General features: G+C 39.7%; 1 protein-coding gene across 4 annotated transcripts in view; it reads left to right on the forward strand.

Moving 5' to 3' along the window:
* The first annotated feature begins 543 nt into the window (after positions 1-543).
* LOC140366043 (sodium-coupled neutral amino acid transporter 3-like) overlaps positions 544-26,339 on the forward strand; it is a 60,711-nt gene continuing 34,915 nt past the window's right edge. Inside the window, exons 1-5 of one of the 4 annotated variants that reach the window (XM_072452696.1) lie at positions 544-675; positions 22,483-22,700; positions 24,863-24,889; positions 25,831-25,921; positions 26,005-26,120. In XM_072452696.1, coding sequence (XP_072308797.1) covers positions 22,576-22,700; positions 24,863-24,889; positions 25,831-25,921; positions 26,005-26,120 — 359 coding nt within the window. In that variant the 5' untranslated portion in view covers positions 544-675; positions 22,483-22,575. Of the gene's footprint in view, positions 682-22,474; positions 22,701-24,862; positions 24,890-25,830; positions 25,922-26,004; positions 26,121-26,339 lie in introns of those variants that run through there. The other 3 variants (XM_072452697.1, XM_072452698.1, XM_072452699.1) reach the window with 3 other exon arrangements.

Consider the following 26,339-nt stretch of genomic DNA (forward strand, 5'->3'; position numbering starts at 1 on the left):
GGCTTTTACACACCGCGTGCGTAAGCGGCGACGACGACACAACGGGATCTTTACGTTGACGCTTACGTTTTCACAAAGAACCCCACACAATTGGATCGATTTCTGGAAAAAGATAGCCACGTGATGTGTATTTTTAAAGCCAGTGGTGTAAAAAACAACAACAATAAAACCACGCACATTCTTGAATGTAAGGGATGACGATGAGCGCAGCACTGACAATCCACCACCAATAAGCATCTCTTGGCTGTATTTTTTACAAAAAGCGCCCTCGTGGACTTGACCTTTTAACCGTGAGGCCAAAACAAAAAGTGGCGCATGTCATTTGCCAAACAAAACCCTCGGTAAAGGCGCGTGCCACAAAGAGCACAACGAGCGGACGGCGGACGCACGTGGGAAGAAAGGAGGAGAGAGAGAGAGAGAGAGAGAGAGGAGGAGAGTGCTGAATGTGGATGAGACTCCACCACACACAACACGCACGCGGGAGGCGGACCCTGAGTACTTCCCCCCCCGCCCGCCCCCCCCTCCACATCCCACTTTTGAAGCGAGATTTACTAAGGACAAACACATGACAGGGACGCACTCGGAAGGCGCACGCGGCCGGACAGAAGACGCGACGTACAACGCACAAGCGTGCGAGGGGCGAAAGCGCGGCGCGGAGATATTCAGACTTCTCTGGTGAGTGTGTGCGTGCGCTTTTTTTTATTATTATTTATTATTTTTATCAATGGCGCGCTCCGTTCCTCTCGCACAATGTCATATGCCCCTTCTCGTACCCGCACGCTGACGCTCCCGAGCGGGCAGAAAACGCGCGCGATCCGCCGAAGAATCGACTCGAATGAAAGAAATCACGCGACGATTCTTGCGCGAGATGTTTCAAGTTGGTAACGCGGCCGTAACTCGTGCGTCAGACGGACGGACCGAAGGATGCGCTGACATCACGACGCACCTGACACTCGGGGAAGCACCGTGCCATTATTACTTAATCAGAGACAAATTATTTACTACGAAAGCTAACTTCATTCCGCACGTCCACTTCAGAGAGACGTGCGGACGTGTTTTATTGCCCGCAGAAGGAGACGACGTCCTTTCTGACCCGTTTATGTGTCTCTGCTGAAGCTCTTTGTAAAACTGCACTTCTATTATTGATTTAATTCAACCTTTGCACGTCCCTGGTCCTCTATGACGCAATTACCGACGTAACCATTGTAGTAGTATTTTAATATGAGGGGTAAAATAATTAAGTATGTAGGCTAACATCAAAATATAGCCAACAAAATCATTTTTATATTCACATTATTCAATTGTATTTTATTTTATTGGCTATTACTCACACTAGTTTTTTGGACCTAAATACTAATTTAATTTAACCAGATAGAGCCATGATGAAATGTGCAATAAATGATCAATACACTGGTCAAGCATGATATTATTTGAGATTATTCCAGAAAAGATTATTTCCAGCTTGTTGTTTATCGACCGATGACTGTTTCTGTGTTTGAGTTTCTGACTTTTTGTTGGTTGTGTCAACAATTTCGCAAAGTCCTGTGACGGTGAGGCGACTGCTGTTGTGATTTTGGGCTCCACAAAAGTAAATTGAACAGAAGGGGTGTGAACAGTTGTGGAGAATCTATTGGTTGAGTTGAGATCAGCGGGTCAATAATACAGTTGGTCAATCGCAGTTTATTGCACAGTTCAGGTTGACACTTTCACGCTATCGTCGCAAGTTTGTCCAAAAATCAAAGTCAAAGTGTGAAGTGTGTTACAGTTGCCTGTGCGTTTTTGAAGGATAGGATATTTTTATGGTATTATTTAGTGCATTTCTACTGGTGTTTACTATAATGACAATATAATGTGAGGTTTAATAGTGTTTTTAAATGCAAATAATTTGGGAAATACAGTATTCATAGGATTCAATCATATGACTCTCTTCAATCAGATTCAATCATATGCTCTCTCCACTGGCTCCCCATCAAGCAGCGCATCAACTTTAAAATACTCCTCCTCACCTTCAAAGCTCTTCACCACCTTGCCCCCCCTACCTGTCTGACCTCCTCATCCCCCACCGCCCCACCCGAGCTCTCCGATCCTCCTCCTCTCTCACCCTGACTGCACCAACATCCCGACTCAAAACTTTTGGCGACAGAGCATTCTCCCGAACAGCACCCCGACTCTGGAACTCCCTCCCCCAACCTGTCCGCCACTCTCCCTCACTCACAACATTCAAATCCCGCCTAAAAACATACCTCTTCACCCAAGCCTATGACCTCCCCTATCCCTAGCCTCCTCTACCCCATTGCCTACTCTTCTACCCCCTGTTACATCCCCATCTTTTTCTCTCTACTTCTTCTGTCTTGTTCATTTTATCTGTATATTAATGTGTTCTGTACGTGTTGTCCCCCCCTGTCTGTAAATACCCCCCCCTTTTTTATTATGTTCAGCGTCTTTGGGTCACTGAAAAGCGCTATATAAATAAAAGTTATTATTATTATTATGACTTCTTGTTTTGTAGGACATATTTTCCCACATTTTTATTCTTCTGAAACGCACAGTTATAACAGATGTAAAAGACTACTTCTATCAAGTCAAAAGGGGAACAAAACTTCATCTGTCCTCAACTATATTTGTTGTAAAGTCTTTGGTTGACAGCTCTACAACAACACACGTTAGTTTTGTATTTTTAAGCACTAGATTATATTGTAAGAGATATACTATTTGTTTGTCTAAGTTTAATGTTTAACTTGTTCATCCTCCGAGTTTATTGCACTTGAGGGTTTTAGTAAATACATGTGTAAAGGTCGTTGTAGTGTGTCCAGAGAGAGCCTGACTTCTGGACTTGACAGGTGGATCAAGACCAGACTGGAAACCTGATGTCACTGCGCTGCCTCCAAAACCCAGATGCATTGTGGGGGCTGTAGTCTGACTGGTCCCTGTGACAGTTTTAGGCACAGTTGTTTTATTAGACTTTTGTTTGCGCTTTTGTTCGTCACACTGAAATTGTGGTTTACGCAGAGAGTCATTAAACTATGTGACTGACATGAAAAAACGAAGAAAAAAAAAATAAAATTAATTGCACGATTTTTGAAAGAAGGAAAGCACAAAAGACTATATCCATTTGTGTTATGTGAACTGAACTGAACATAGCACCACTGACTGAGCTACCCATGACTAGAAGGTTTTGGTTTCATTGCACACATTGTTTTCTATCTTGGGCAACTTCACATGACATATATTATTTGTATTTTATTTAACTGTAATTGGGCAACAATACTTGGACTGACCACTGAGTAAATTCTAGGTTTGGATATTCGTTTAAACAATCACATAAACAGGACAAAGTTGGACCTTATAATAGTTTTATGGTCTAGATCTATTTCAGGATTAGTTTCCACATTTGCCATGATTAAGTCCTGTTTTAGGCCTGGTTTAGTCCTGATGTAGACTTGGTTTTGGTCATGTTCTAGTCCTGGTTTGCCCCTGGTCTAGTCTTGATTTAGTTCCAGATTTAGTCCCGGTTTAGCGCCTGTTTTTTTTTGTCTAAGTGTGAAAATTAAAAAGTATACTTACCTCACTTTTGGTATTACATTTTATTACTATTTTGCACACAAGAAAGTTATTTTTATGATATTGTGGAATCAAAATGTTGAGTATCAAGTCATTTCCTTGGTATCAAAATCTGATGTTTAAGTGTTGTGACACCCCCTTTATTTAATACATCAATGGTTGTGAATCATAACAACTGCTAATGTCCCAAACTGTTCTACTTTTACTATTTGTTGTGGCGCTTGTACTTTGATCAAAGAACACAGATCCAGCCTCCTGGGATTTGTGTTCTGCCTTGTTCTGAAGAACAAAACAAACACATGAAGGACACTTTGATTCTTTTGCTGTGAGGATTTCCAACAAGGAAACGCCCAATTGTAATATTTTTCCTCGTATACCTGTCAAGTAGGCCTTCATGGTTCAAAGATGTCTCCACATGCAGTAGATGAATGATTTGTACATTAGGTTTAGCTCTTGCTGCTTATGGAGGAACTTGCAGGTTATATAATGTGTCAAAATTCAAAGATACCATTACTATGAAAGTCAAGAGGTTATTAGACTTGAAAGCCTTTTATTTTGAAACAGTGCCCTATGTGCGTTCATGGCTAATGTCAGGGCGATTACAGGCTTTCAGAACGATCTCGGAGGCACCGCTCTCAGGAGATCTGATCGGCGGAGGTAAATGCCATGTGTTTGATGCAGCCATTTTAAAGCCAGAATTGCCCATCCTCAAAAGGAGGTTTGATGTAATGAGGATGAGGAGTAAAAAGGGCACAAGAGGCTGCAAATAGCTACTTGTTGAAGTGGCTTTTGTCATATCTGAGAGGAGAGCAGGTGGCCTTGAAACGCAAAATGTACAACATCCTCAGTGTTCCTGCTTTTTCGATGTTTTTCAGTGAATCCCGTCACACTGCACACATCTCCTCCTTTTATCTGTTGCTTCCATCGTCCTCATGGTGTGATTAACGAGTAAATATATGATGTGTCATGTTTGAAATACAGTATCGATGCTAAGTTATCTATGACAGTTTCAGCCGGGTGGAACCCAGGGGTTTCACATACAATGGCATTATTTGTCATTACACTTTAGTTTGAAGAGCGGGCACTGCACTAAACAGGACTCAATGCTCTCTTAGGTTTGAGGCTAAAGAGGTCTGGGGTTGGGTTTGTAAATTTAAGTCAGATTATAATTTAAATGATCAAGCTGGCCCTACATATTGGTCTAAAAGTCTCGGCAGAGTTTATTAGTCATGTGTTTCGATATAGAATCATATTGATCGGTCTCAATTTTATTTTATTTCCAAAAACAAAATAATGTTTTAGTAATGATTTCACGAACATAACTATACAGACATTTAATCTGTGCCATTTAACAAATAAATACAAATTGTCTTCGATTTATCATTTACAATATGCCCCTGGTCCAATGCTACACATCAGTGATCCTTTGCTAATTGCTCTTCATTTGTCCCCACAGACTCACTGTTAATTAAACCTCAAACACACAGACTGTTGCTTGGTCCAGCGTGGCACTTGACCCTGATCCCTGAGCTTGAGCTGTAACTTTTCTCATTATCTGCGCTCAGTATTGTGTTCGGGCAGTTCTGGGTTTTGTGAGGGATTTGACGCTTAAGCTGAGCATTGATCTGCTTACACTCTCGTAGTGGATTGGGATTTGGACCTTAACGATGCATAAACATGTGACATCCAACATGGCGGATAGAGAGGTGTACTTCCTGTTTGATAAATGAGCGATTAACAGACTATTTTTATGAGGAAAAATTAAGGAAAAAGGAAATTCTTTTAATTGTTAAATGTAGAAATTAAAGTTTTTTACATTATAGTGTGGCTTCTTATTTTGGGCTGCCTATAGGACTTTCTAATTGTATTTGTTTAGTTTTTATATAATGGAAAATATAGATATATCTGTACTGGGGCAAAAGATATTTCACATTATTACCATATTACTCGTACATGAAAAAATCAGGCGTAGGCCCTTTAACGCAGGTAAAAACATTAAACATTCCATACAGCAACAGACGCACGGCATGATACACCAGACAATACAAAGAAAACAGAGACTATTTACAGTAAAAACAGGAACGACATTCACGTTATATGAGCCAATGACAAAAATAAACCACATGATCATCTATGGATGCGTGATTGTTGGGTTGCAACCAAGAACGTTTTTGAAGGTTGAGTGTTCTGGCAATGGAGTCCACAATTCTGTGCCATAGACTCCACCATTTGGCCAAATTTAGTAACTTTGTACCCTGCAGTCTCCTCCATATATGAAATATTTGTTCAATATTTTGAGCAAATATTTCAGTCGCTGTGATGAATTTTAAAAGACTACTGACCTTTAACTCTGCGAATGCACTGCTCTCTCACCAGATAAAAACAGGTTCTGTCTTTATTTATTTTAATTAACTTTAAATCATAAATATTTCTGGGTCTATAATGTTTGTGAAAGCTGTTTCGTTACTACAGTGAGAATGTCTCTGAAGGGATTTTACATGAGCTGTTTACTGTCAACACATGTCACCTGAAGACTGTTATTAGTGTCCATGGATCACAGGCAATTTTATACTACACCAGGATTTGTTTGCCAAAGGGGTAAGATGATAGCTTATTTTATATTCAGATTGGTTTAATCTTGTTTTTAAGACTCTATCAAATCCTTTTTCGCATTCTGTCTTTCATCTCAATGCATCATGTAATCAAAGGAGCAATGTTTATGCTCTGCTTTAAGTCACATTTCTGTACTTCACTTTGAGTTTAGGCCGTGGCTGCAGAGCCGCGGCGCAGTCAAATGGCCCAGCAGTTTCAGGAACCGCGGCACGGCCATATAGCCTCATGGCTAACCCTAACCTTAACCCTAGCTCTAACCCTAACCTAACCGTAACCCTAACCTTAACCCGGCGCGGTCTAAAACGGCGCAGTCAAATAGCGCAGCAGTTTCAGAAGCCGCGGCACAAAATAACATGGCAGTTTTGGCCGCGCGCCGCGGCTCTGTAGACACTCCCTTGAGTTTAATGCACAGTGATTAACAGTAGCATTAAAATTTTAATTTCGTAACTCAAATTCCCTTTTCTATGTGTAGTCCATGTAGTGGTGCTAATAGATATTATGTTTGGGTAGATTTTGTTTTTGTAAATATAATTACACCTAAAGAAGGAAATTTATTAGTTTAGATTATTAGTTTAATCGACAATCATGATTGTTCAAGTCACAATCTAATCGTAAAAAATAATAATTGTGTCAATTTTAGAAGCGAAAAAGTATGTATTTTTGTTCATATAAAACCTAAATGTAAAGAACTGTATTTTATCTGTTGGTTTTTGTCATATTTTACTTTATTTTGTCTTTCAGGAAGTTCAATTTTGTAAAAATCCCCTAGTTAGCTGCAAGACAACACACTTTTGAAGTGTGAAAGACAGAAAATATTACAATAAACAATAATATTCAAACTACTTTATGCCATGAAATAATAACAATAAAGCAAGAAAATCCCAGTAAACCCTTTTTTAAGAACCATATTTGAAAGAAAACACGAGCTGCAATAAATACTGTAAAGCACTATAAAAACATGCAAATGGTTAGAGTCCACACTGAGCCATTGAAGTTACTTATTTGATTCCCTAAAATCTCAGATCAAACTACAGAAAAGTAAAAGGCAAGACTCTTCAGGCAAGATGGAGCAGACTGGCAGCCTCGCTTCTGTCAGTCTACCCCACGTTGAATGTCTGGAAAAGCGCTGTAAAACTAAAGATTCATTTATGCTCCATGTTCATTCATAAATAGATATGCACTGTACATTCCAAGTATCTTTACTGTCACTGCATTCCTACAACTTTTAAAAAATGTATTTATTGGACAGGACTGTGCAGAACAGGGATGAGATGGAAGGAGCCGGAATGGCAACAAGCACGGAGGCATTTGTTGAGTCAAATTCAATGTCTATATTAAGGAATATGCCTTTCTTTTTTTATTGATACTTTTAACTCCTCACGTACATCATCTCAACTTTATCTACCCACTGTGCTACCTCTGTGTGGGCTTCCGGTCTAAAGTCGAACCAAAGTGACAATAAAAAAGTGAAAATACTGTGCACGTCTAAAAATAAATCATCTTTGAGTGAGGCATCGTCCTTTTCAACAGGTTTTGCAAGGTTTGCCAATTCAGCTTCACAATTCCTTTCTTTCATATACAGCGTTTGGTGGATCCAAAAATACAACACGTCTTCCTAACAACTACTTTGAGACCCTCCTCCGCTGACGCACAGTGATTTGCTTACGTCTCACAGCTTAGAGGAAGGATCCCGGGATATAAATGACAAATCCTCGTCTTCTTCTCCCTCACACCACGACGCTGCAGCAGATAATATTATAACCTCCAGAGATGAAATCCATCCAGACTTATTCGACCAAACACTCTTTCATGTGAGGTCTGTATTTCAGCAAATGGAAGTGGAATTGAACACATTTATTACGCTGACAAACTGATGTAATATAAAATGAGGTTTAGACATAGCACATTCTTCAGCATTACTAATACAGTAATAAATATGACTATTAGTTTAGCTTAAAGTGTGCAATTTATTTAGCTGTGCGACTCATATGAATCTTGATGACATTATAAATGTATTTGTGATAAGGTTTGCTTCAATTTAACCCTATCTTCACCCCTTCCTTCATTTCCTCTTTAATTAAATCCATAAATCTTCATGTTTTAATATATTATTAGTTTAAACAAAGACAGTGCACATTAATTAAGCTTTCTGACTGTTAATGTGCCTTTTTTAGCTATACAATTTGTTTCCTATTGCAGTCCCCGGGCTAATTTCTGGTTGATCAGAATCAAAAAAACAAAATTCACAGACTAGGAACGTGCTTTGGCATTAAGGTGCAACATGCAACATGCAACAATGAATAATAATAATAATAATAATAGCAAAATATATTAAAAAAAGACATGCACAAAGTTAAGAATTTACTAATACTATAAAAATAGACTTAATCTGGACCGTAGCCTCCTGCCTTAGGGGAGTGGCTCAAATAGTCCGTGTCCAGGGTGAAAAGGGTCGGTTGTGATTGAATAACTGTCAACTGTCCGACCTGCTCGTCCCAGATCCCTGGAGACTGCAGGTCCTGCAGAGATGGAAGTCTGCAGCCGATCACCTTCTCAGCAGAGCGCACAATGCGCTGTAGTCTCTGTTTGTCCCTGGCTGTGGCTCCAGCGTACCACACAGTGATGGAGGAGGTGAGGATTGGACTCAATGATGGCCGTGTAGAACTGCACCATCTCCGCTGGCAGCTTGGCTTTCCTCAGCTGCCACAGGATGTACATCCACTGCTGGGCCTTCTGGAGCTGAGGGCGGGTCCTGAGTGATGGTGGTGCAGAGGAAGTAGGAGTCCATGGGTGGTGATGGGGGAGTCTTTTAGGGTGAGGGAGGCCAGGAGGCTGTGACTCTTCTGAAAGCCAAGATCATGTCCATTGTCTTCTGGATGTTGAGCTCCTGACCAGCAACTACCCTTTTTTCATCTCTCTGAAACCCATGAGTTGGTGTAAAATGCCAATAAAGCAGCATTTTAGTCTTCTGGAGTTCTTGTTTCCTGGAGCTAACTTCAGCATAGTTCAAAAAAATGTCTATGTCTTTAATCAAATAATTTCAATCTGGAAACATCTGACTTGTTCGCAATAATGTATTCATAATCTTATCCATCCTCATTTTTAAAAGAAAGAGTAGAACCCATCGCCTCAGCTGTTTTCTGTCTCATTCTTCATGTCTTCATCTCAAACCACAGCAGCCCAATGGCCACTGGCTTGTAATAAACAACTATAATAAACAGTGGTAATACAATGTCAAAAATATGAATTCGAAACTCACGCTTTTATATCTGATGAACATGAATAAAGCCTCCTACATTCACTCTATAATTAGCTAAATGATTCACATAATGCTGCAACATAAGTGTTTGGGAATAATGATATGACTAATACAGTATGTTGTCAGTTTATGTATTCTGAATTTACATAAATTAACAAACCATCAATGGAGAATGTAAACGTATCAACAATATTTCAAAAACGACTTCAAAAAGGGATCGAAACTTCTAGTGTAATCTCCCAAACAAGGGTATAAAGTGATATTCATGCCTTTTTTAATTGATTTTATTGCCTGTTCATGTTTTGTGCAACACTTGAATCTCAACCAAGACATTTACAGGTACAATTAGCACATTCCTGATGCATTGTTGAAATACATTTTGGTCAATATCGCCTACTCCTGGTTCAGAACAGCGAGAGGAAACGCTCCAAACAGAGGAAGAGTGTAGAGTAGAGGTGGAAACTTGGCGTATGAATGTGCTTCTTGCCGTCGCGCTGTCCTTGAGGTTGTCCTTTCTCCGCTTCGTCTTTCTATTGACTTAACCGTTGCCGTTGTTCATGTGTGGAGCTGTTGCATTACGTGAGCACAAAGGCTGTAGCTCAACACATGGATTGAGCGTTTTCTGCTTATTTAGAGCTCCAGCTGCAGAAAGGGGGTGGAGACACAAGCATCGCTCTGACAGTGTGACGTGTGCAGTGTGTAGCGATTCACTCCTGCGCTAAAGCTATTTTTATCTTCTTCACTGGATGCATGGTCTGACCTGAGAGAGCTGAACCCACACTGTAGAATATATATCAGTATGTAGCACTATTATAGGTCAAGTAAACCATGGGCACTTGAAATTAAGGCTTTGATAAGAAAAAATATATTTTAATAGATTATTAAATTATGTTCTTTTCCCATCATGTTTAAGAATAATTGTTTAAAAGCCACTAGGTTTTTGCGTGACATATAATTTTGTGCAACATATAATTAGGGAACAAGCGGTAGAAAATGGATGGATGGATATAATTCAAAACAGATTATTATTCATCGTTCTGTTATTGTTGCAATTACTGTCTTTCTAAATATAATTTGATTTACTGCACAGTTCTGTATGAAAATAAATGAATACATCTATTCCAATTAGCAGATAATCTCTTCTTGGAATGATAAAAATATACTTAAAAATAAATAAATAGATAAAGACAAGTCAAATGATCTAGGTTTATTGACAGAATCAATTCAATCAATCAATTCAACAGAAATGTGTTAATATCCCTTTATATATATATATATATACCATTATCTTTTTAGTTTATGTTTTAATCAGCTCTTTATTGGCATTTTTAAAACTTTAAATTCTACTCGATATTCAAATTTTGCATGTCTTCAATGCAACATACATGATTTTATGTACATTTTGATATGTTGCCCACATTTATGTGTAATAGTCAAACAATCAAATGATATTCAGAATTCAAGTCCTCCTAACATCTGTACCGTTTTTTGCAGTGTACTTCCTGTCTGACGCGCTGAGGCTTAATCTTTTGTATCTTATCTCCAGGTTTCACAATAAAATATCTGCCCGCTGTAAATCTATCAAGCAAATTGTGCACCTCCTCTAATCTCTTCCTGCTAAAGTGAATTTGTGTTTGCCTCAATCCATCAGAAGTGACAAATAAGATCTCTGATGATTAGAAACAATGGACTTCAGGAATTATTTCTATGGAGTTATTAGATGATGAAACTCTAGTTTAGATGACAGTAAGACATAATGCAATTCCTTTAATATTTGGTACCTCATATTTACCTCATATTCTTCCTTGAGCTTCAACTGCATTACATTTTGCTCTCTCTTTACATAATTGGTTATAAAGTGTTTACAGATATAATATTATTGCAGTCACAGTTCCAATAAGATTTTGACTGCCATAGTTTACAAAGTGCAGCAAACAATGTTGATTTTAATTTTAAAATGATTACAGAGCCGAGGGCTACGTGAAGAAGTAACAGAACATGCAATTAAGACTACTTTAATGACCTTGCATGTTTACAGATGTCATAAATGTGTCTATATCAGTAAACGTGCTCCAGTGTCATTACAAGTATACCATTATTACCCTAGGACTCAAATAATCAAGAGGTAAATAACAGTAGTAGGGTTAGATTCATATAAATATGCAATATACAAACGTTGACATTGTTATAATCTAATGAGCTTTGCAAACGTATGAAATTGTATTCTTGTATTTGTTTTGCAGTACGTATTTCAGTATTGTTTCTAACGTCTTAACGGGCGCTCTGTTGCTTTTCTGGTGGAAACACACAAATACATAAACAATTTGCTAATGATAATGCATAGGTGTCGGTGATAATAATTTAAATGAATATCTCTGTACTTTTTGGATCATCTTAATAATGATATTCAGATGATATTTTAACATTACATCAGGAATCTGCTCAAATGTGCCAGTCACTATCAATGTATTGCACAAAACGGAAATGGACCATAAAATTGAGCACAAAAGGGCAGAAATATCACTTCTACCTTTGTGTGGAAGATAACCCCTGATGTTTCTGTTCATTTTATTCTCAAATAGCTCTTTTGTTGTCATTTTTAATAGTTTTAATTATAGACATCACACTCAATACTCTAATTTTGCTTTCGTTCGATAGCTCCCACCTCTAACACCGACTCAGATGCAGTAAATGCGGCTCTCTGGTCTCGTCGTGCTGAGGACGTGCAGGTATCACTGTGAGAATAACAACGAGGAGAAGCGCAGCGGGTTTCATTGTGCTGCTCTGACACAGTCCTGACGTCAGAGCCCACGTTAGGCACTCGCTCTGTGCTGCCAAACTCCAGACACATGCACCGTTTGGACCGGGACAGAAGTAAACACCATGACTGGGAAAGAAAACTGAGACACATTCACCTAAAAACAACAGCATATGACATTAAGATGAGATGATGAAGATGAAATATATACATTCTGACATTTTGTTCTGACAATTTGAGTTTTTGTCTTGATGATACACAGGCCCATGATTTATTTTCTTTTTGCCTGGACACATTTAGTTTATTCTTGCTTTAAATTATTTGTCAAGCATTTGGGGAATGTTTTGAAATGAAATCACTTTGCTCTTTTTAATGCTACAATGTCATAAATAAAGACAAGACTGATAATTTATTGAGAGGGCCCTTTGTTTGCTTAGCTTTTTTTTAAACTGTGATTACAATTATCGCGGCTACTAATGAACAAAATGGACACAAATTTAATAAAAATAATTATGTTCTGGAAAAAGTGATGCGCCTCATAATCTGGAGAAATGTCACTGGTTTAATCTACGCTTTATTTTTTTAAAAACATCACAAAACATGAATTAAAGGCACAATGGACGATTTTTGGGTGATTTGAGAACGCAGGCGGAAGTGCGCATGCGCACTCCCCCGTGCGGACTGATACAACACACACGTGCGTTTGTTTATTAGCGCGACGGATCGCATCGCATCTCTCGTCTCCCGTAGATTTCCGTCTTCTTTTGAGTCAGCTCGAACTGTCTTTCTCCGTCTTCATTTTGTCCCGTACACTGAGGGAACTATATTATGATAGATCAATGCCAATGAAAACAGTCAGGTCAGGTGGGGCGGCGCCCCCTATGGGCGAGCCACCACTGATTAATGCCCTTAGACACACGGAAACGTGGGACGAGCCGCACGCGGCTGCAGGTGAGCGGTAGGTGCGTTTTATGATTGATACGTGGCAGGACTAATCGGCAGTCCACGCCACGAGGAAATAAGACTCAGATTTGGGCCAAAAAAATCGTCCATTCAACCTTTAAGTAATTGTTTTGAATAAAAATAATTACAATTCTGACCTAATTACTCATGATTTTTTTGTGGTAAATGAGCATAATATATGTGCTCTTTTTGACTCTTTGTTATGTTGTTCACGTTATTCCACTGACATAACATGACATAGCAGGAGTAGACACAATTTAAATCCATAATATCAGTGCTATTTGTTTTGTTTGCATTTCTTTTCCTTTCTTTTCTTCACCCTTTTTCCTTATCTTCATCTTTTTTTCTCCTTTGCTTTGCTTTGCTTCTTCCTGCTTCTTTCCTTCATCACATATGTATTTTAACCTTTTTAAGGAATTCTTATTTCCCCCCCAGATTTTATCAAATTCCTTTGTTCTCTTTAAGATTAGAAAGCATTTAGGTTAATGGGGGCTCATTTTGTATTTTTTCTTCTTTATGTGTAATTTTATCATTCAACTCAACAAAGCAACCATAAAAATCCTCTGACGAATTCCAGGTTGTGGCCCAGTGTTTCTTGTAAACCCTGACCCCATTTGTTTCATGTGATTATGTAACAGGACAGTCTGTCCACTTCCTCAGACAACCTCTAAACTCATTATTTACTCTTTCACATCGCTGTCTCTGACACAGTACCTGACATTTAATAGGGCCGTCTGAGGCTCATTTTCAATGCTGTGGCTGCAGGTGAGGGACTTTTGCATGCAGTGTGAAAACAAGACTAGGGTACTTAAAGCTGTTTGAGACTATATCAGTTTATGTAAGGAGATTTCAATCCAAAAATCAGACCAGACAATATTTTGCATGGGAAAAAGATGACATAAAGTTCTCTAAATGGCTTGAAGAATGATTAACAGGCAGTGACGTACAAGTGAGAAAATGTACATGTCTTACTGGAATAATTTACTCCACATGTATAAGTTAACTAATACATATGAGATGTCCAATTTCAGGTTACAATATAATAAAAAGTTAAAGTAAAAATCAAATTAAGTTTATTTGTGTAGCACCCAATAACACAAGTTGCTTCAATGGGTTTCCCAGAATTGTTGATTTAACAGATAGTCAGAGAACAAACGGAAAGTCTGGCTGGTCCAGGACTGACGCATATGCATTTGCACACAGACTGTTGAGCCAAAAGCAGTCAAGAGGGGGAGAGGGTGGCTAATCTAGTATAGGGAGATGAGGAACATCTACCAAGATGAGAAGCATCAGATCTACAAGTCGTGAGATGGGAGAGAAATAGCAATGAACAGTCACAGGCAAACGAAAATATTGAATTTTGTTGATGGGCAAAGTAGACAGAAGCAGAGGATAGTGCTCAAGCTGCCATACTTCTCCAGCATAGTTGCTCTTAGGGCAGCGTTGCTAAGAAACTGTAGGTTTACATTTCTTTTCCTAACTGGCCTGACCATAAGCAATTTCAAAGATCAACGTTTTAAGCCTGGTCTTAAATGAAGAGACTGTGTCGGCCTCTTTAACATGGACAGGAGCTGATTTCATAACACAGGAGCTTGGGAGCTAAACGCTCTACCTCCTACTGTGCTTTTAGAGACTCTGATTTTTGTGACAGTTTTTGAAGCTAAATGTAGTTTAAAAAAAAATAAATGTATAGTAAAGCACTTTTTCATCTGGCTGTTTTTGTCACATTCACTTTATTTTGTTATTCAGAAAGTTTCATTTCATAAAACTGGTCACAAACCTGAGGAGAAGTAATGTAGGTGACCTGCAGATGACCTTCCAGCTTTGTCATGGTGACAGGACAGTCAGACCTTAGGCTTTTGTTGATACACAGCTCACCATCCCCATTTTGGAGGTCCACATACCTTTGGGGGTTTACAATGTCTCTGCCACAAGTAGATGCTTTGTGCATTGAATATGGCTTTATCATCCATTTTAAGAATAATTTCAGATTTGATTCTACTATGTTTAAATGGTTCACCTACAACCATTACACTTGTGTTCTGGAGTGTTCTGAGTGTTAAAAACTATTGTTACTTCTTTTTTTTCCCTGGTAGAATACGTTTTTCCACAGCAAGGCATAAGTTTACTGTCCAAAAGGATTAAATGATCAAAAGTTGTTGGAAAGTTTTCATGCTTTTCTCAAGCTTCCAAATCCTTAAACAGAAAACAGCATCTTGATTACTTTCATAGCCCTTGTCTATTGTTTACATGTCTACTCCCCATGGTCGCTGAAGAGACTCCCCGGTCGCCGTACGTCCCGCTGTGCATAACCTCCCTGCGCCCCCCTTCACTCATTCAAGCTGCGATTTGTCGATTTGATGAGTGGCAGTGCCTTTCTCTGTCGTGATTCGTCGCACATGAGCGTGCTCCCGCCTCCTCCATTGCTGACATCCGCGTTTCTGCTACAACACAGAAGAAAAAGCACATTTGCTTCAATTCAAGGTGGCGTCTTTTCAATTAGGCCCCCGAGAAATACCTTTTGAGCCTGTGGAGTGGCTCGGCGGAGCGGTGCCAAATGCGGGGGCCCGGCTTGGATAATGACGCCTGGCACAAAGCTGCACTGTTCAGCGGCTCGTTCCCAGGAAATGCCAACAACACGTCCCATTGTGCTCTGTGCTTTGCTGCCCGACCACGTTTGTACTACTCGGCCACAGACACCCAAAGGTCCGGCCCGTAGCTGCAGAATCAGATGGACAGGTATGGTATTCAACGATGTTTCAATGAGAATTAAATACAAGTGAAGGTGAAAAATGAACTGGACTCCCAACAAGTATAGGCCATGGTGACATTATTGTTGAGTGTGTAGGGTGCGTTCACACTGGTCCTGGTTCTTCATTTAGTCCTGGTTGAAGTCTGATGTACGCTAGACTTGGTTTGGTCCTTTTCTAGTCCTGGATTAGTTCCGGGTAACGTGGGACTGAACTGGGACACTTGTGTTTTTAACACAGAGCAAACAAAGATACTGTAAAATGGCAACTGCAAAACCTTAAAGCTTGAATAGTGGATTTTTAGCCAATTTGAGAAATCAGTGACGAGAGGCCACCTACCATCAAACCTTGTGTTCGAGCAATCAACAGCCCTGCTGCTACACATGCGTTTGTTTATTAGCGCGACCGGATCACATCTCATCTTTTGTCCCCACCCCCGTCTCTTCTGAGCCAGCTCGAACACAGTCTTTCTCTGTCGTCTCTCAGCCATTTTTGTACTTTGCGGTCCGAAGCGTGGAGCTACACTGAAGGAACTCACTGCTCGCTTCGCTAAACACACACCTGCATATCAACCACGCATGCGCAGCCAGGGGAACGTGCTGCTATCCTGGGAACGAGCTAGAACGAGCCTGCAGGTGTACACTAGCACGCAGGGAATAATTGACATTTGGGAGAACTACTCAGCTGTCCACACCACGAGGAAATGAGACTCGCAAAAAATCTTCTATTAAACCTTTAAATTGTAAGATTTTTTAATAGAAGGAAGTCTGGAAGTCTGGGAGTCCCTGCTCAGACTGCTGCCCCCGCGACCCGGCCCCGGATAAAGCGGCAGAAAATGGATGGATGGATGGATTTTTAATTGTTTTATTTTATTGACCTTTATTTAAAGATTCCTGGCCCCAGAAGGGACTCTATTTTACATGAGAGAAAAAGGAAGTTGTCTGGACAATATATATATATATATATATATATATAATATATTTTCCCCATATTGTGTTGTTCTTCTTGTGTCTGCACCTCCATTTGCTCCAGTTTTCCATCAAAACATCTTGATTTAAATAATAATAATAATAATAATCAAATCAAATCAAATCAAATCAATTTATTTTTGTAAGGCCCAAAATCACAACAACAGTTGCCTCTGAGGGCCACAGGGAGAAATGAATCAACAATGTCTGTGGTGGCGAGGGAGTCAGACAATGTCTGTGGTGGCGAGGGACGATGTCCCAGGGTCCTCTGTCCTTAGACTCTCCTTCTCGGCCAGGAAAAACTACAAAAAAAACCTCTTTGGGAAAAAAGCGTAGAAACCTGGAGGAGTTCCAGTGAAGGAGAGATCCGACTCTCACAGACGGACAGACGGACACGAGGAGACTGGAGCTGGACCCACTCTTCAAGCAGATGAGGGACCGTCTGAGGTGAACTGGACCCACTCTTCAGGCAGATGAGGGACCGTCTGAGTCGAGCTGGACCCACTCTTCAGGCAGATGAGGGACCGACTGAGGCGAACTGGACCCACTCTTCAGGCAGATGAGGGACCGACTGAGGCGAACTGGACCCACTCTTCAGGCAGATGAGGGACCGTCTGAGGCGAGCTGGACCCACTCTTCAGGCAGATGAGGGACCGTCGGAGGCGAGCTGGACCCACTCTTCAGGCAGATGAGGGACCGTCCACACAGGGCAGGGACCACTTCACCAGGGGAGGGGCATCTGGGTCCACAGGTCCTCAGGAGTGAGAGAAAGAAAAGAAGGCGGTGAACAGTTTGCAAGTGGAATCAAAAAATAAATATTGTTTGATAGCATAAGTAGTCAGAAGAAGAAGAGGATAGTGCTCAAGCTGTCATACTTCCCCAGCATAGTTACTCCTAGGGCAGCGTAGCTAAAGCTGTGGGTTTATCTTTCTGTTCCTAACTAGTCTGACCATAAGCGATTTCGAAGAGGAACGTTTTAAGCCTGGACTTAAATGAAGAGACTGTGTCAGCATATTTAACATGGGTCGGGAGCTGATTCCATAACACAGGAGCTTGGTAGCTAAACGCTCTACCTCCTACAGTACTTTTAGAGACTCTTGGCACCACCAGAAGGCCGGCATTCTGAGAGCGAAGAGCTCTGTTTGGATGATATGGTTCTATAGCATCTTTGAGGTAGGATGGGGCCATGTCATTTATGGCTTTGTAGGTCAAGAGTAGAATTTTGAATTTGATTCTAGACTCGACAGGAGCCAGTGAAGAGACTTCAGCACTGGCGTAATGTGCTCTCTTCTTTTTGTTCCTGTTAGTAATCTTGCTGCATTTTGAACCAGTTGAAAGCTTTTTATGGAGCTTTTAGGACACGCTGCAAGCAGGGAGTTACAGTAGTCTAATCTAGTCGTTACAAATGCATGGATACGTTTTTCGGCATCACTTTTAGGCAGGATTCTTCTGATTTTGGCTATGTTGCGCAAATGGAAATAGGCTGTTTTACAAGCTTGATTTATATGAGCTTTAAATGAGAGCTCCTGGTCAAATAAGACTCCAAGGTTTCTTACAGTAGAACTGGAGGCTACACTGACATTGTCCAGTGTGGCTATCTGCTCAGATAGAGAGTCTCGTAGATGCTTAGGGCCAAGCACAATGACCTCGGTTTTTTCAGGGTTAAGAAGCAGGTAGTTTAGTGTCATCCAGGTTTTTATCTCCTTCACACAAGTACTAAGTCTGTCTACTTGATCGCTCTGATCAGGTTTCATTGATAAATACAGCTGAGTGTCATCTGCATAGCAGTGGAAGTTAATGTCATGCTTTCTGATAATGGCAGCATATAAAGAGTAAACAGAATTGGACCGAGTACCGAACCCTGTGGCACACCGTAAATTACTTTAGAGCTTGGTGAGGAGCTCTTGTTTACATTAACAAATTGGAACCTATCAGATAGATAGGATTTAAACCAGCTGAGGGCTGTTCCTCCAACACCTACATCACATTCTAACCTCTGCAGTAGAATGTTGTGGTCAATGGTGTCAAACACTGCGCTGAGGTCCAACAGAACCAGGATTGAGACCAGTCCATCGTCAGCGGCTAATAACAAATCGTTTGTGACTTTAACTAGTGCAGTTTCAGTGCTGTGGTGGGCTCTGAACCCTGACTGGAAAACTTCAAATAAGTTATTGTCCTGCAGGTGGCGACAAAGCTGTTTTACTACAACTTTTTCAAGGATTTTAGAGACGAAGGGAAGATTTGAAATAGGTCTGTAGTTTACCAATAGGTCGGGATCTAGATTAGGCTTTTTCAGAAGAGGTTTAATGACTGCATGTTTGAAGGACTGTGGAACATAGCCACTTTGGAGTGAAGTATTTATTATATTAAGAATAGGGTCTATAATTAGGGGAAGAATGTCTTTGAGGAGTCTGCTTGGAATGGGGTCTAGGACACAAGTTGAGCTTTTAGAGGACATAAGGGCTGAAGTTATCTCTGCTTGATCAACAGCTGTGAACCTTTCTAAGTTTACAGGTGGATTTATATGGGACGTTAGATTTACAGCTTGGGCTAGTTCAGGGCTAATAGCGGGGGTAGTTTCATCTAATTTATCTCTGATTGTTTTTATTTTATTGTTAAAAAATAGGAGGAAATCATCAGAGCTAAGTGTAGCTGGGATTGAGGGCTCTACTGCACTGTGACAGTTTGTTAGCCTAGCTACAGTGCTGAAAAGGAATTTAGTGTTACTTTTGTTGACTTCTATTAGATTTGAATAATATCTGATTTGGGCCTTACGCAGAGCCTGCTTATAGGACAGCAGGCAACTTTTCCATGCTTTTAGGGATTCTTCGGTGTGAGAGCGACGAAATAATCCCTCTAACTTTCTCACTCTTTGTTTATGTGAACGCAGTTCTTGGTTGTACCATGGGGAGGCGCGCTTTGGCCTAATGACCTTCTGTTTTAACGGCGCGACAACGTCAAGAGCAGACTTCAGAGAATTCATGGTCAAGTCGACACATTGATCACTTAAACTGGGACTAAAGCTGTTCTCAGCAGGATCACATGACATGTCACTGAATATTGGCTCTATTATTTCTTTGAATTTTGAGATAGATTTTTCAGATATTGTCCTTTTCATTATAACTTTATTTTGTGGGACTGGATGATCTTTAAGAATAAACTGAAAGGTAATTAGGAAATGATCTGACAATATAGGGTTTTGAGGGAGGATAATATATATATATTATTATTATTATTTTTTAAATCAAGATGTTTTGATGGAAAACTGGAGCAAATGGAGGTGCAGACACAAGAAGAACAACACAATTCACACAGAAAGGCACCTCTCCGCCCAGGAGTCAAACCCAGGACCTTCTTGCTGTGAATGACAGCTCTCTCGATCCCACCCTCCCACCCCATGTCTCTAACATCTTCACCTTCTAAGGATGGTGGGGTTCTGAATCGGCTGGGCTGATTACCCGAGACAGATCCCCATCCTGAGTCTCTACCCAGCCAACTCTCATTGCTCCATCATTGATCCATCAATCCATCTTTGATCCATCATCGATCCATCATCGATCCATCATCGATCCATCATCGATCCTTCATTGATCCATCATCCATCCATCATCGATCCATCATCGATCCTTCATTGATCCATCATCGATCCATCATCGATCCATCATCGATCCATCATCGATCCTTCATTGATCCATCATCGATCCATCATCACTATTATCAATAAACATTTTTTTCATATTCCATTGTTGTGGCGTGGTCCTTGCTAGTGAACTGGACAATATGTAGCATTTGCTCAATAATATGCCTCTTCCCAGATTCCACAATGTGGCAATTGATTTGACTCCACTTGGTCACCGTGGACAGAAGATTGCCAAGTGACTTTGTATAATCTGTAGCTCTTGTATTTACAGCAGCTCCCAAACAAAGGTTAAATTGTTGTTAATTGTTTTTTCTTATGTTCGGCTGGACAAATATGTGGCAGTCATGGCTTTGCATGCCTGACAGCAAAAACTTGACAATGAATTACTGGTTCACCCCTCAGATATATAGATTAATTCTATTTCAATGCCTTGTCTTGGAGCACCCTGTATAAATGAGTGGACATATGCTTATTTAGAATTGATCAGACTTTGTTGTTTTTTGCCATGCATAACAGTTGTAGTTCAATGTCAAGTATCCTCCCCCCATAAAACCGTGACAAGGAGCAACACAGTGCCCCGAATGTCCAGAACTGGTTTGGATCTGGTCTTAGCTGGTTCCCTGTCCCCTCATTCACGGGGGTTCAAGCATTTTTGGGGCCTCACAATCACCTCCCTCTGTCGTCTCTGCTGGTGTTTAAGCAGCTGAGCAAAGGACATCATTGAGGACCAGCCAGAGAGAGGAGCATTTGGTCAACAGTGCCCAGCACTGGGGCCAAGCGGAGGGGCCCCACATGCCAGCGGGTCAACTCCAACGTCCCACATTGGGATATCCAGGAAACCAAGAACCCAGCGTGGCACAGTGGAACAAAGGCTGCTTCCTCTGTGCCTAGATCTGTCACTTGATGGGTCAATTATTCATGGAATTTGCCAAATGCAGCTATTCAGTCATTCTCTAAAAGGAGCTTGTGTCCATTGTAACAAGGTAACCAAAAATAAAAGGCGGATGTTGGTCCAAAGTATTAGGAAATTGTGTCAAAGTACTTCCTGTCCCATAAGTTTAATATAAGAAGAAACACATACATGCTTGTCCATTTTTGCAGTTCCATTTGGAAGACCTTACTAACTTGAAGGTGCACTGTGCAACTATTTAGGGGGAAGATACGACACCTGCTTGTCTCCATGAAGGTTTCATTGCTTAGAAAGTTCCACAATATGGCATTAAACTTATTTCTTTTGATGAGACAAGCAGCTGGTGCCTCCAAGCTAAGTTACAGGTCAGATCTGTGGAGCGTTGACCCTGCTTACAGTGAGAATGCATGTTTTACAAAGTTGTTTTGAGCAATAAAACCTCTGTAAATATGTAAGGGCTGGATAGATATGTCTAATGCCATACTGTGGAACATTTCAGGCAAAGCAATAGCATGATTCCCCATGGAGATTTACCTGTTATCAGAAATCAGAAAGAGTGTTGTTGAGTTTCTATAATTTTAACTATTATTAGTAAGTATAATAGTAATCATTATCTTGACTATACAGACATATGAATAGACATTTTAGACATTTAAGACAGTGGCATTATTAAATTAAAAAACATCAGTACTACACTTCATTCGTAAATATTCTCTGTCTCAATGTACAATTGAAATAATTGCTGACTAAATGCCTTATAAAACAATCGTTAGTTAGAGCCCTGTTATAATACATTTGCAATATTTAGTAAATTTAAACATTTTACATTTTGAAATGCCTCATAAACACAAAAATATACATTTTGTGTTGCCATCTTGCAATGAGTGGTTCCCAACTTGGGGTTTGTCTTGGACACTGCAAGGAGTTTAGCTCACCAAAATAGTATCAGTACCAAACAGTTGCACTGCTCATTGCTCACCCATTACACCACACATGTAAAGAAAAATGTTTTATATTATGTCAAATGTTCTAATTTACTTCCTTTTCTTTGTCTTTTCAGATTTTTCAGAGCAGATAAAAAGCACATCATAAAGAAGACTCCAGACCAGAGCACAGGTTTCATTTCCACGGTTAATTCCCCGAGGCTTCAGACATGAGTGAGGAAAAACCAGCAGAGACCATAGCCCCCGAGGCTGTGGAGATGAACGCAATCCCCAACGGCAAAGGCCACGACGGGGCAGACGAGATCTCAGGGTCAGCCAAAGACGATGGAGAAAAGTGAGTGATCTAACTGCTAAAACCACTCATACTGCCGCTATTGCTACTACAGTCAACTAACCAGCCAGGCTAAGAGTGTCTTATTAATTGTGTCCCTCCTTTCGCTTGTATTATTTGGTTTAGAGCTGCCGATCTCAACAGCAAATGCGTTCTATACAGACACAGCTTTGTGTCTGTATACAAACATTGCGTTGTGTCGTCATGTTGATGCACATGAAAAGTTTGACCTAGTCAGTGGGTTTACAGAATTTGTTAAAGAATTGAAACTAACTTGGACCACACTAGAAACATTTCCAGCAACATAAGATAAGATAAGATTTTCCTTTATTGTCCCACATGGGGAAATTTCATTGGTGCAACGCAGGTAGATACAGAGGTAGATACAGAAGAACAGATCACTTATAGGAAGTCTGAAAAACACTTTCAGTAGAAGATCTCCTATAAATAAATAAAACCTCCCATAGACAAATAAATAAATAAATACCATTGCATGTGATCCCGACAGTAATTGCACATGAATATGTGTCACGACAGCACATAGATTGCACATGAATTTCACAGTAATTGCACATGAATTGCACATGAATTCCAACAGCAATTGCACATACGACAGAATTGCACATCAGTATTAGGTACATACCCACTGTTAACAAAAATAAATAAAAATAAATTGAGCGACAACACTGAAAATCCTGAAACTTTTTACATTAATTTGTTGTTAAACATTTGAGGTGGGATAAATATTCAGAAGTTAGAATATTGAGTATATTGTCTATGAATAAAACTATTAAAAGTGACACTTCAAAGCAAGGTTATAAAGTGAAATTTCTTCCCTTTCAAATTATGTGCGATACTTAGATCAGAAGACATTTACAGCCACATTTTAGCACATTTCTGATGCATTGTTAAAATATTGTTTGAATTTGTTATCGAAAGACGCCCAAAAATAAGGATGTATTATTTTAGTCACTATTGGCCCTAATATACATTCATTTAGAAGTAATTTTAACATGGATAGTGTACACACTTTCAAATATCTGTAGCTATTTTTGTGTACTATAAAATGAGTATGTTGCAGGTTTAAATCATCTAATCCTAACACAGCTCTAAGAGTTATTATGTTATAAGCGTCATCGAGTGTTGTTGAGGCTGATTAACCATAGCCACAGTTCAGTCAGTCAGAGCAGAGTGGCCTATAGCTGCAGGCCTCAGACACTGACCGGCTGCTTCGTGAACACTTCTGAATAAGAGATTACTATGTTCATCTACTAAAACGTGTGAATATACTACACCTCTGTCAACACCATCATGAACCTCAAAAAACAGCACAGATTTACTGGTATTCACACAACCAACGCTGCTTGTGAGACATGGTACAGTTCATCGCACAAAGAAAATATTCTTTATTTATTTCATTTCATTGGACGTTTGGATTAAATTGCATTCACAATCACCAGAGTAGAGCTTTAACTAAATATGATATAAAGTACAGAAAATACATATTCCGAATGATAATTTTGAGTTACTTTTTTCTGGTACTTTTTCATATAGTGGTATTCAGCTTACTTCTCTAAAAACACATGAGTATGCACAACAAACAATGCAACAAACGTAAAGCTATTTTATTCCTTTGCCGTTTTTTCAGACTAAAATATAAAAAAGTATAAATCAACTCACTGTGAAAGTATTCATTATTAGACACCAATGTACAATATGCACATTCACAATAATTAATAAGATCTGTTAAGTTATCCCCCAACAACTGTTTAAAACAACAAAAAGAGTTTATCATTACATATTTAAATAGAGATTTGTCTGTAATGTTTCTGTTATTTGAGCTGTAAACATGCGCACATTACGCTTGACCAACTTTAAGACCCATGAGGGACGGTCATCGCTTCTGCCCACACTGTTTCTATTCATTGACGTTCACCACACCTCTTTATGTTATGCCCTTCAAATCTGTGATGATCTTATCAGCTGATGTCTTTCAGAGCCTGCGCTCACCGAATACATGAGGCTATTAAACTGCCCGCTCCTATAGGATGATGATGGAGTGTGGGCTGCGTACTCCTATCTCGTGTGTGTAATATGACGGAGGTGTTGTTTTCACTCTGTGTGTCTCTGCTTTGATCGATGGCGTTTCTCTGCGTCGCTCGTAGGGAGGCTGCGGTGGCCAATAGTGCGAGGTATGTCTGACATGCTCATTCATCCTGCTGCACGCCGCTGTGAATGCCTGATTGAGTTCATAAAAATAGGTTGTACTTGGGGTGTGTACTGGTCACTGTCTTGTTAAGGGTGAGACACTGCTGCAAAAGAATAAATTTAAATAAATAAAATATGTCGGGCCGGCGATATGGCAATTGGCAAAGCATTTTTATCACGATTTTCTTAGGACCTGATCACGATTTAGGTTTTATAACAATTCACGTACGCTTTATTTATTATTGGAACGGAAACAATCCGGTGGAAGACCTTCTACCAGAAAAGTGATATATTGCACATTCAATTATACATGTATCATAATACTCTTTCTATAGATTATTGACACAAATAACATTTTAACAATAGTGTATATTTTTACGTGAAGATTGGATAAAAAAGAACAACTAATTAATTAAGAAAAAACACTTTTGTCTGCAGTGTCACACTTTGAATCCATTAGAACATATCATGTAATGTCTGGTGCCATCCACATTTAGATATGAGAAAAGATGGACGTCAAATGTTGTTTTTAAATCTGGTCAAAGAAAATTAGCTTTACGGTTTACAATAACAATTGTAAACCGTCTTGTTTAAATTCTGATGAGTGTATCTGTCACAGTTGGTGGAGTGCACTGAATTGCATGGAAAGCCTTTGTACACATGCCATTTGTCAAGTCTTTTACTTTTGAGGAGGATTTATTGTAAGGCAAATAACTGTCTAGGAATTCTGGACAATAATTCACTTAAAGACAGTTAATGGTCTTACTTGCCTCTTCAAAACAGTGTAATTGTATGTTGCTGTAGTCATTCACGGCTTTATCTTTTGGCAAAGGTCATATACAGTTTGTCTCTTTGTGACAGCCACATCATGTTCATTGTTGTAGCAGAGCCTAATGTAAAGATGTTGTATTTTCCATCTTTTCAGTTCACACAAGCCCGACAATGCTGCATCCAACCTTCCAGAGAGCCAGGAGTTTTTGGCCGTTGACGACAAGAAGACGCAGCGATTCACAGACGTAAGCTTCATCATGATTAAGATTAAACTTTAGTAAATTATCTGATGTGAATGGCTAATATTTGTGTTATATTTTTGCTATAGTTTGAAGGAAAGACCTCATTTGGGATGTCAGTCTTCAACTTGGGGAATGCCATAATGGGGAGTGGGATTCTGGGACTCGCCTACGCCATGGCCAACGCCGGAGTCGTCATGTTCTTGTAAGTTATTCATTTCTAACAACTACGCCTACATAAAATAGATACAATGACTATACAATGACTTTTTTAAGTGTACAATCATCTTTGTACTGTGACGAGGGTCTATTACAATATTTACTTAACTTGCTTAATTTTTGGAATATTTTGAAATAATTGCCTAAATCTTTACATTCCATCTACACTATCAAAGATTTAAAGTGCACTACACAACTGTATTGA

Source organism: Eucyclogobius newberryi, unplaced genomic scaffold, assembly GCF_026437365.1.
Source record: "Eucyclogobius newberryi isolate DKJ021-1_F unplaced genomic scaffold, fEucNew1.0.hap1 SCAF_19, whole genome shotgun sequence".
NCBI lineage: Eukaryota > Metazoa > Chordata > Actinopteri > Gobiiformes > Gobiidae > Eucyclogobius > Eucyclogobius newberryi.